The sequence below is a fragment of the Octopus sinensis genome, linkage group LG11 (assembly GCF_006345805.1).
Source record: "Octopus sinensis linkage group LG11, ASM634580v1, whole genome shotgun sequence".
Classification (NCBI taxonomy): Eukaryota; Metazoa; Mollusca; class Cephalopoda; order Octopoda; family Octopodidae; genus Octopus; species Octopus sinensis.
The window spans coordinates 31,855,000-31,867,578 of NC_043007.1; the positions used below are offsets into that span (position 1 = coordinate 31,855,000).

The following is a 12,579-nucleotide window of genomic DNA, read 5'->3' on the forward strand; positions in this document are numbered from 1 at the left end:
TGATAGTAGGGTGTTAAGAGCATCATCCAAGCATGATCGTTGCCAGAGCGGCTATCTGGCTTCCATGCAAACTTCCCAGACATTTGTACGTTACTGCATATTCTTTATACGCACTTTTGACAAGCTGTGGTGTCCCTGAGCACTGTATACAATCATTTCATCATTGTTATTATTATTATTTTCAGCACAGCATAACATTAGAGAAACTGGACCTGACAGAGAATCTTATTGATGGAGAAGGAACCCAGTTTATCAGCAAGATGCTGGAAGAGAATGACTTCATTACAGATTTGGTAAATTATAATCTTTATCTCTTCAGGATTTATTAATTCTGTTTCCAGAATCTTCCAGTTTTAAAGAGGGTCTCAAGTAAAATCTTCCATTAAAATTCCATACTCTTTTACTTGTTTCAGTCATTTGACTGTGGCCATGCTGGAGCACTGCCTTTAGTCATACAAATCGATCCCAGGACTTATTCTTTGTAAGCCTAGTACTTATTCTATCGGTCTCTTTTGCCGAACCGCTAAGTTACGGGGAAGTAAACACACCTGCATCGGTTGTCAAGCAATGCTAGGGGGACAAACACAGACACACACATACATACATATATATATATATATATATAGATATATATATATATATATATATATATGCGATGGGCTTCTTTCATTTTCCGTCTACCAAATCCACTCACAAGGCTTTGGTCGGCCTAAGGCTATAGTAGAAGACAATTGCCCAAGGTGCCACGCAGGTGGACTGAACCCGGAACCTTGTGGTTGGTAAGCAAGCTACTTACCACACAGCCACTCCTAGTACACACTCATAACCATTTAACGTCCCTTTTTCCATTCTGGATGGTTCGACAGAAACTAACAAGCTGAAGAACTGTGCCACACTCCAATGTCTGCTTTGACATGGTTCCAATGGTTGGATGGCCTTCCTGACACCAACCACTTTACAGAGTGTACTGGGTGCCTTTTACATGGCACTGGTATTACTAGCAGTCACCGAATACTCTCAAGATTCCTCAACAGAGTAGGGAATGATATTGAAGGCTGTGAAAGTATGATAGAGGGATAGAAGCAAGTATCTTGCTGAAGATGTGAATCACTGCTTTTCCACCTGGAAAGAGAGAGAGAGAGAGAGAGAGATGGTGAATGGGTATACTCAAAGTACAAGGTGTATATAAAAGTGAATGGGGATGGAGGAACAGACAAGATGGGTGGGTGGGTGGGTAAGAGTGTGAAATGATTAGAGATAGGGATTGGGGTGGATGTGATGAATATCAGTTTTGGGGAGGGAAAATGAAAGAAAGGAAAGAGGAGTGGACCAGGGAGGTGGAGGAAAGGCGGAGGTGATAATAATAATAATAATGAAATTATTGTATACAGTGCTCAGGTGCACCACAACTTGTCAAAAGTGCATATAAAGCATATGCAGTAATGCACAGTTGTCTGGAAAGTGAATAGTGTATGAATCAGGTACATGCTTGCGTGTGTATGGAGGGGAGAAAGATCAGGTGCAGTGTTGGCGAATCTCAGGAAGCATGGAAGTTTTGAAGGATGCAGTGCTCCGACAACTGATGCCGGCAGTTTGTTCCATGCTTCAGCAACTCTTAGCATGAAAAAATGTTTCTGAAAGTCATGGAAGGAGCTGTGCTGTTTTCTGACTTTGTAAACATGTCCACGGGTGTTAGACAGGTGGATTTTGAAAAGGTGCTCAGAGTTATTGTTAGTAAGGGATAGTAGTAAGGACAAAATGCTATCAAACTGTAACATTTATGTATTTCTGTATCTCAATAACATGGTCATTTTGTGTGTGCCTTCATTCTTGTCACACACTGAACTGTGCTGCTATTTTTATGCTGAGCTATCTTTTCACATGATTTGTTCTGTTTAAATCCATTGTAATCAACATCATATTCTTCATAACATATTTAAAAGACTTTGGATATGGGAGTTATTCTGATTGTTTATCTCTGGAAACAATCTCATTATCACTGACATTACAATTAATTAATCCTGTATCTACGTTAGAAATCCTTACTTGACAATGGAGTCCTCAGCGATGACTCAATCACACAACTGCACACAGCAAGGAAGTGTGTGTGTGTGTGTGCTGTGTTTTATCTGTACAGAGATACAATTGTTGATTAGACTCAGCTCGGCTATTATCAAACTGATTTATAATCAAAACTCTTCCAATTCTCTGCATTGAATCAGTTTTGGTCATGGATGAAACGGGTCTCAATGTCCACATCCTTCCAAGGTCGACTTTGCCTTTTCATCCATTTGGTGGGTCAACCAAAAGATCAGAATTAGACAATCAGGCATGGCTGTTTGGCCACTGGTGATTTGGCAATGCTCACTGGACATTCAACTTATTTTGATGACTGTACGTTTTGGTAAAACATCAAACTGCATTTGATTGTGGGGCCTTGGTACGGGAGTTCCAGGTTCCTGTAGAGTGTGGAACCACTGTTTAACCATTATTATTCCCAGGTTCACTCTGACATGGAGTTCTAGCATTTGTTAGGGTCCTAGTTATGGGTTAACTAACATGCATACCACTCACATCAAACCAAGGTTACAAATGCTTCAATAATCGGCAGAGACTTGGTCAGTGAATGCTCTGCGGTGGACGACAATTAACAAGATAACCTGCTATGGATCCTACTATCCCAAAGTGTGACCAGGGACCACATGTGAACTTGTTATTCCCAATGAAACTCCAGACATGACCTCTACACCTCAACAACGAATGACAATTATGACTACAGCATCTGTGCTGTCTGACATCCTTGTTTTCCCGGGGTCGGGGGGACATTTGTTAAATTTGCAAGTTGGACTTATGCACCATAGCAGAAGCATTAATTCGTCTGCTGGAACGTTTTGACCGACCGTTGGGTTTGGTCAGCATTCATGGGGGAAGTGATGAACTTGTTGGCCAGAGCCGCCTCAACCTACCCTGGGTGAATGTTGCTATAAGTAGCAGTAAGTACAAGTACTGGACGCAAACACACATGGAAATATACATATACAGACTGAAGGAGACAGAGAGAGATGTTACACAAACAAACATAACTAGATGCTCACAGGCATAAACAGAGGGAAGAAGAGAGGGAGAGAATGAGAGGAACCTGAAAATGTCTGCTGGCAGGCCAGTATTGAATCAGCAATGTCAAAAAGGTGGTGCCAAAACGCCCCAAACACTAAAAAGCATACCAATCCAAGATGATGGCCTGGTTGAACTGTAAGAACAACAGACCAGATGCCTTGCAATATTTATTTCAGTTTAAGGCGGCAAGCTGGCATAAACGTTAGCACACCAAACGAAATGCTTAACAGTATTTCGTCTGTCTTTATGTTCTGAGATCAAATTCCACCAAGGTCAACTTTGCCTTTTATGCTTTCAGGATCAATAAATTACATCCTGAATTCAGATTCCGTCAAGGTTACCTCTGCCTTGTATCCTTTCAGAGTCAATAAAATAAATACCAGCTGAGCACTGGGGTCAATTTAATTGACTTAGCTCCCCCATGGAAATTACTGGCCTTGTGCCGAAATCTGAAACCAACTTGTGATTGCAGTCACTCCACACCAACATATATATATATATATTATCATCATCGTTTAACATCCGTTTTCCATGCTGGCATGGGTTGGACACATTGACTGAGGAGCCAATATATATATATATATATATATATATATATATATAATATATATATATATATATATATATAATCATTTAATGTACACAGTATTTGAAATAAGTGCTAATAGCTTCTTAAAATAAAAGTTACTAATATTCCTTTCTACTCTAGGCACAAGGCCTAAAATTTTGGTGGGGGGGGGCAGTCAATTAGATCAACCCCAGTGTGCAACTGGTACTTGATTTTTCGACCCCAAAAGGATGAAAGGCAAAGTCGACCTCAAAGGAATTTGAACTCAGAACGTAAAGACAAACGAAATACCACTAAGCATTTTGCCCGGCATGCTAACATTTCTACCAGCTCACTGCCTTAAGAGTTACTAATATTAATAGTGCAGGGGGATTGAACCTGAAACCACAAGGTTGCAAAGTAAGCTTCTTAACCACACAGCCAATCCTGCACCTATATTAAGTGTAATTTTGTTGTTTCTTTTTTGTAACTTACCAAATTGAATAATTATTTACTCTGCTCATATTTCAGAATTTGTCCAACAACCAGGTCGGTCCTGCTGGTATCACACACATAGCCAAGATGCTCTGTTGCAATAAAGGACTCCGCAGTTTAAATCTATCAGGTAAATGTTTATTTCCTATAAATTAATATTATAGGCACAGGAGTGGTTGTGTGGTGAGTAGCTTGCTTACCAACCATATGGTTCCAGGTTCAGTCCCACTGCGTGGCACCTTGGGCAAGTGTCTTCTTCTATAGCCTCAGGCCAACCAGTCTTGTGAGTGGATTTGGTAGACGGAAACTGAAAGAAGCCTGTCGTAGATATATATATGCTTGTGTGTCTGTGTTTGTCCCCTCAACATGGCTTGACAACTGATGCTGGTGTGTTTACGTTCCTGTAACTTAGCAGTTCAGCAAAAGAGACTGATAGAATAAGTACTAGGCTTACACAGAATAAGTCCTGGGGTTGATGTGCTTGACTAAAGGCGGTGCTCCAGCATGGCCGCAGTCAAATCACTGAAACAAATAAATTGTGAGATGTTGCAGCATCCCCCCCTCCCTACTCTCCTGATATCTCTCCTTATGATCATCACTTATCTAAGCATTTTGAGCTTTTCATATGTTTCAAATACGACATTTCATGTGAAACAACCGAACATCAACAAATAATTTTAATGATTTGCCAGGTAACCGGCTCGAAGATTCCGTGCTTGAACAATTAATGAATGCTCTGGAGGTAAGTACAGTTTATTATAGAAAACTTTGTAAAAATGTGAAATATAAGATATTCTATGAAATTCTTCAAAGCAAATAATGTCTGTATAAGGCTGTGTTGTTTTGTCCCACATGCCAGTGGTTCTACCGTCTCTCTGCCTTAAATTTCATTGTAATATCAATAATGCTCTCTACAGAGGGCACAAGGCCTGAAATTTTGAGGTAGGGGCTAATCAAGTACATTGACCCCAGTGCTCAACTGGTACTTATTTTTATTGACCTTGAAAAGATGAAAGCTGGCCCCGGCATAATTTGAACTCAGAATGTAAAGATGGACAAAAGGCTGCTGAGCATTTAGCCAGGCAGGCTAATGATCCTACCAGCTAATTGCCTTGCATTGTAATATAATTATAACTTGTGGTTCCAGATGGTCAACACCATCATACATCTCTATATATAAAGACTCATCAAAGTGAAATTGTAGTCGCGACCAATGCCAGTGCCACATAACTGGCACCCATGCCAGTGGCACGTAAAAAGCACCAATCACACACTCTTGGAGTGGTTGGCATTAGGAAGGACATCCAGCTGTAGAAGCCATGTCAAATAAGACTGGAACTTGGTGCAGCCCTCTGGCTTATCAGTTCAGTCAAACTGTCTAACCCATGCCAGCATAGAAAAGCAGACATTAAATGATGCTGCTGCTGCTGATGATGGTGATGATATAAAGTGGCAGATATTTTTGTAAACAGCACCAAAATATTGATTACATTGACAATTAATCCAAACACATAAACATATAGGTGCAAGAGTCGCTGTGTGGTAAGTAGCTTGCTTACCAACCACATGGTTCCAGGTTCAGTCCCACTGCGTGGCACCTTGGGCAAGTGTCTTCTACTATAGCCTCGGGCCGACCAAAGCCTTGTGAGTGGATTTGGTAGAGGGAAATTGAATGAAGCCCGTCGTATATATGTGTGTATGTATATATATATATGTGTGTGTGTGTGTATATGTTTGTGTGTCTGTGTTTGTCCCCCCTCCACCATCGTTTGACAACCGATGTTGGTGTGTTTACGTCCCCGTAACTTAACAGTTTGGCGAAAGAGGCCAATAGAATAAGTACTAGGCTTCCAAAGAATAAGTCCTGGGGGCGATATTCTTGACTAAAAGGCTGTGCTCCAGCATGGCCACAGTCAAATGACTGAACCAAGTAAAAGAATAAAAAGAGGGAGAGAGAGTCAATAGAAATATAGTCGTGAAAGAGTTAAGTGTAAAATTACGGTGAGAGAGAATATTGAAATGAATTCTGCGTTATTTGACAAGCAAAGACCTTAGAGTATTTATTATTGAGTATATTTGGCTAGAAGATCCTGTGTTCCGTGAGGTCAAGCACCCACTCTGCTTGTCTTGTGTCATGTTGTGACAAGCCTGAATGTGACTCACTTGTCATTTCAGTTTGGGATGATTGAAATGAAGTTGTCGGTTAAGAACCAGTGGATTCAGATCTGTCTTTGGTTGTCAACACATTGAATTTAGTTTAACTATATTTCCTGCAATATAGGTGGCGAGCTGGCAGAAACATTAGCAGGCCGGGTGAAATCCTTTGCGGTATTTCGTCCGCCACTGCGTTCTGAGTTCAAATTCCGCCGAGGACGACTTTGCCTTCCATCCTTTCGGGGTTCATTAAATAAGTACCAGTTATGCACAGGGGTCGATGTAATCGACTTAATCCATTTGTCTGTCCTTGTTTGTCCCCTGTATGTTTAGCCCCTTGTGGGTAGTAAAGAAATAGGTATAATGACAGTGTCTCAAAACGGTTGTATGATAGAAATATCATTCAAAACTGCCCTCAGATCACCTCAATTATTTATTAAAAATAAAAAATAAATAAAAAAAAGGCCTGATGGTCATAAATGGAATGCCTTTAGTCATAGGTCTGCTCAATAAATTCTAACTTGATGGGGGAAACAACAACTTCCATCCCCCCTCATCACCACCACTCTCACAATGTCTGCAGTTGCTTCTTGTTCCTTCTCTGCAAATGAGATAAAATAAACAAAGGTTGGCATTGGAAAATATTCGTTGACTGATTGAGTTCTTGCGTTCTTTTTTCTACAGAAAAATAAATATTTAGAAAGCATCGACTTGAGCAAAAACAGACTTGGTGAAAATGGCGGAGAGATATTCGGTGTAGCGATAGGTAAGTAGATCCTCTAACATGGGTCCTTTCTTCAGCTGTTGCTAAGGGGCCAATATAGTCAGTTGGTCTAGACTCCAGTGAAGGTGCATGGGTGAATGATAAGCAGTGGTGTAGCTAGGGTAAACTGTGCCTGGGACAAGCCACAAAAATGCACCCTGCAACATTTACAAAATCCATGATATTACATAGTACTTATTTGTTACAAGTAATTAATGTTTTAAAACAATATCTTAGGAATAAATACTTTATCAGGGTTCATTTATCTGCTGGTTCTGTACATCCTGTTATTCAAAAAATATTTTTTCAATGTTTACTTTTACAAAACCTTATTTTAACCATTTAACTTTTACAAAACCTCCTTATTTTGACTGTTTAACAAACCAGCTTCCTTGAGTGAAACATTAAAAAACAGTAAGATATAAAAAAAAAAAAAAAAGGAAAGTAAGATATGATTTGAGGGAGGCTTGGGCTACTGTATCTAAAAGTCAAATAGCTATGTAGAGGCTCCCTTCTTGAATTTCTGTATGATATTGTATTATGCTGTCTTTCTCAAGAGAAATTGAGATACAGGTAAAATACATCAAGGACTACATTATCAAATGTACCATCACTTCTTTTCTAACGGGGCAAGTCATGATTGAGAGAGAGAAATCTGGCTGCTATTTCTAGCAGGTCGAGTTACTCCCTAGAGTAGCTGTCCTCATTAGTTCAAGCTTTGTTGTTGTTTTGTAATCTCAGATCAACCCCAAATAAGACAAGTTTGTGATTCATCAAAACCATTCCAGTTACGACCATCCCTTCATATTTTCATACATTCTACATCTAAGACATTATCTTGTGAGTCCTTAACACCAAAATATAGAAACTTGTCAAAATATTGAAAATAAAACAAAAGACAGAATTTCCCATGTTCTTCTCATTCTTTTCACAGGCTCCAATGAATATCTGCAGCAATTTGACCTGTCGTGGAACTACATCCGACTGAGAGGTGCCGTTGCGATTGGCAAAGGGCTTCGGGTTTGTAAATACAAATCTATATATTTGAATTTATAGTGTATAGGCATAGGAGTGGCTGTGTGGTAAGTAGCTTGCTTAACAACCATATGGTTCTGGGTTCAGTCCCACTGCGTGGCACCTTGGGCAAGTGTCTTCTGCTATAGCCTCAGGCCGAACAAAACCTTGTGAGTGGATTTGGTTGACAGAAAGTGAAAGAAGCCTGTCATATATATATATATATGTGTGTGTGTGTTTGTCCCCCTAGCATCACTTGACAACCGATGCTGGTGTGTTTATGTCCCTGTCACTTAGCGGTTCGGCAAAAGAGACTGATAGAATAAGTACTAGGCTTACAAAGAATAAGTCCCGGGGTCGATTTGCTCGACTAAAGGCTGTGCTCCAGCATGGTCACAGTCAAATCACTGAAACAAATAAAGGAGTAAAAGAATGTAAAAGGTAGAGGTGTAGCATTATAGTTTAACCCCACGTCAGTCATGATCAAAAGGATTCCAATCATGACCATCCTACCATTTTGTTTTGTCAGATATGCTGAATGTATCTAGGATCGAACTCTGGACACATAACATTATGCCACAACTACTTTACCTCAACTGGTCCAGATCTCTTTAATACCAAACCAAAATACATGGAAATAGAAATGGATCCCATAAAATTCAAAATTGAACAGCATATCTGAACTAAAAATTTAACAAAAATTAGAGGGGAAAAAATTATATTCAGGTTACATTGTGGCACATCTAGGATTGTCTCATGGCACACCAGAGTGTCACAGCGTACCGGTTGTGGAGCACTGATCTACATGACTTAATTACTTGGCAGTGAAAACAAAATATTAGATGTGTAAAGTAAACTGCTTTACACATCTAACTCTTTTTCCATGATGCGTAAATGGTTATCAGTGAGTCCAGAACCCAGAGCTGTTTTGATTAAGCAGACCAAGGATCACATTATCCAATGTGACTTCCTTTTTAAGCTGCAACGGTCCATCGCAGGTGAGCTGCAAGAGGAAAGAGTGAGAGGAAATTGTGGCGAAAGAGTCAGCAGAAGTTTGCCATTACCTTCTGCCAGATCCGCGTGGAGCTTAGGTGTTTCGCTCATAAACACACACATTGACCGGTCTGAGATTCAAACTCGCAATCCCTCAACCGTGAGTCCGCTGCTCTAACCACTAGACTATGTGCCTCCGCACACACACACATACATATAGAGAGAGACTGCTGTCAGTTTCCATCTACCAAATCCACTTACAAGGCTTTTGTTGATCTGGGGCTATAGTAGATGCTGTAGGTGCCATGCATTGGAACTGAACCTGGAACCATATGGTTGGGAAGTGAACTTCTTAACTACACAGCCATCCCTATGCGCAATTCAGTCTGTTCCATGTGTCTTGTTGATCCTTAATGTTGATTCATTAACTTTGCTTTATTAAAGGACAACGTTCGATTAAAAAGATGCAACTTGGCTTTCAATGGCTTCGGTATTGAAGGAGGTTTTGAGATAGCCGAGGCCCTCATTCACAACACAACTTTACAGGAATTAAACCTCACTGCCAACAGATTGACAGACAGTTGTATAGAGAAAATTGCTAAATCCCTCTTAGTCAATGAAACCCTTCAGATATTACAGGTAAGTTCATTTCTATTGCATGGTCTAATATCTAGAGTAATGTTTAATAATATTTAAAGTAATGTTTTAAACTTCTCAGTGTGTTTATGTGTTGTTTGTGAAGTTCAGAGTAGTAATACACACCAGAAACTCACGTATCTCAGGGTGGTACACATTTATGTATCTTACATTTGAGGCTAGTGTGTGTGTATATATATAAGGAAAATAGGGATGAAAACATCTAATCTTTCACTGGCTCCACTGTAAACCCTTTCGTTACCAATCCGGCTGAAACTGACTCTGGCTCTGAGTACAAATGTCTTGTTTTCATAAGTTTTTAATTAAAATCTTCCACCAAACCTTAGTCACAATTTATGTTCCTAACACTAGCTTAATGATAACTGAGTTATTTTACTAAATTCTTGGTTATATTTAAAATTAATTGAAAGAAACACAGAGCATCTCAACAGAAATACGGTAACGAAAGGGTTAAATACCCAATTTTGCAGAGAAAACCTTACAAATTACATGGGTATATATTCAATTCATATATATATATATATATAAACACATTCATACACGTGTACAGTGTGTGTACACGTATACACTTTGACACATTTAAAACTTCACTAAGCTGTTGTGTTTTTACTTTGTGTCAAGGTACATAACTCTGCTTCTCCCATAGGAAAGCTCGCCAGCTACAAAGGCCATTTTATTTCTTTTAGTTTAGTTAGAGAGATGGTACCACGGTCTTTCCACAGCCTCCTAGACTGCTGAGGTACATACTCAGTTGGTGTTCATCTAGAACTTCAGGCAGAATACAAATATTTACAGGTAATTCTAGTTGTAACCATTTAGTTTTGTTTTGTCATAGTGTATCTAGAATTACTTTATCCAATGTGTCCCTATTTTTTCTCGTATTAATGACAGGGTGTAATTTGAGAGAACTTTGGCTACTATTTCTTGCAATTACATACGTAGTGGTTGGTATTAGGAAAGGCATCGAGCTGTAGAAACCATATTCTAGATGCACTGCATGAGGGATAGTTGTCTCTAGACTGTAAACCTCACAACCATAATAATAATAATGAAATTATTGTATACAGTACTCAGGTGCACCACAACTTGTCAGAAAGTGCGTATAAAGTATATGCAATAATATACACAGTAATGTACGCCATGTGTGTATATATGTATATATACGTGTTTTTGTGTGTGTTTTGGGGTTCTTTGTTTTCTTATCTTTGCTTAGAGCCAGCCCAGACTTCTTGATTCATTTCATACACTTTCCAATAATATCTAAAAGTTGCAACTTTTTTCATTCAATCATTTCATAAGTGCTTGTATATTTACTTCTATGAATCCTGTAATGAACAAAATGGTTGATTGACAACAAAAGAGAAAAAAAAAACTTTGTGAAATCCAAATACAAAAATATCTATTTACCATTAAAAAAAAAAGGCATTGTGATGATAATAGATATTAACACCAAGTGAAACCATTCATGTGTGTCCACCAGAAATGTTTGTGAACAGGATTGTAAAAGTTATTGAATTCCATAGTCAAGTGAGTGGTGTGTAAGTTCTCACAGCAGCTGATTTGAGCTGTTATAATCACTGAAAGTTACCAGACAAACCATCTATGAATATACCCAAGGGTCTGTCAAAGAAAAGGCACCAAAGACAAAATCATTAATAACATCCCTCTATATTTATCCCCAAATGGTTAGGTTGTTTACTACAACTGAGATTCTAACCAGTCAAGTATTCTGCTGGATGTATTGTTGCTGACAAAATCTTGTTGGGTGATTACAGTTATTTTCACAGCTGAGCACAGTGACTTCAGGTTCAATTTCTAGGCAGTGAGTTGGTGTTTGGGACACTGCTGATGTTTCCCTGCTACAATTCATACTGATTTAACTTTGTCTTTTCCACTGAAACTTTATCTCCCTTATTTCCCCCCTCTTTCAGTTAGGTAAGAATCCAATTAGCACAACAGGAGCCATTTCCCTTGTCAATGCCATCAACAACAATGACAACACAGGACTAAATCTACTGGATTTGACGGTAAGAAATATTCCTTGATATAATCATTGAACTTTGCTGTTCTCTAACCGCAATTAAGGACTAGATAAGAAAACAAAGGAAAAAGGAGAAGTAGTAACGAGATCAGCTACCGAGATGGAGCTCCCAGATCAGATGACACAGTGCAGACCTGTCCAATCCATGTCAGTGTGGAGAAAATAGATGTTATGATGGTGGTGGCGGTGGCGGTGGCAGTGGTGGTGGTGGTGGTGGTGGTGGTGGTGGTGGTGGCGATTACAAAAACAATGATGAGGATCATCATTATGATGCCACAGTTTTAGTATTTCCTTTCAACCAATACACAAAACCATTAACTACAGGGTCACCTTTTCAGATGGAGCTGGCCACTGGGTAACCATGACAGCCTCTAAAACAGTGGTTCTCAACCAGGGCCCATACAATATTTTCTTGTTAAAAAATTTATCTGCAATAAACTGTTTACACTTCTACAAAACACAAAATATTTCAACAATTTTTCTTCATATAATTTCCAATAATATTCAATTATAAAAATATCATAAGACTTCTGTAAACATCAAATGGCTATGGGGGACCAGTAGAGTAAAAACAACAATCAAAGGGGGTCATAGGCAAAACATGGTCGAGAAACACTACTCTAAATGCAGAAATAATTTTAATAACTTACAAATTTATATTGTATTTAATATACCTGCATTAGTCTGTTGTCTAATTACATGCCACTGGCCACTCTGAGTTATTTCTCTCAGGCGATTTTTAGGCGATCTTTTGGTACAAGTACCATAACTGCCAATTATAAACCCACGTGGGTTTAT

The 12,579-nt window shown here is 39.0% G+C and overlaps 1 protein-coding gene across 2 annotated transcripts in view; it reads left to right on the forward strand.

Moving 5' to 3' along the window:
- The window catches only part of LOC115217448 (leucine-rich repeat-containing protein 74B-like), a 52,692-nt gene that overhangs the window by 35,955 nt on the left and 4,158 nt on the right, over positions 1–12,579 (forward strand). The window contains exons 4-10 of one of the 2 annotated variants that reach the window (XM_029787151.2): positions 186–293; positions 4,196–4,289; positions 4,852–4,901; positions 6,998–7,079; positions 8,011–8,096; positions 9,528–9,722; positions 11,672–11,767. In XM_029787151.2, the coding sequence (XP_029643011.1) occupies positions 186–293; positions 4,196–4,289; positions 4,852–4,901; positions 6,998–7,079; positions 8,011–8,096; positions 9,528–9,722; positions 11,672–11,767 (711 nt within the window). The remainder of the gene's footprint in view (positions 1–185; positions 294–4,195; positions 4,290–4,851; positions 4,902–6,997; positions 7,080–8,010; positions 8,097–9,527; positions 9,723–11,671; positions 11,768–12,579) is intronic. The other variant, XM_036507322.1, reaches the window with a different exon arrangement.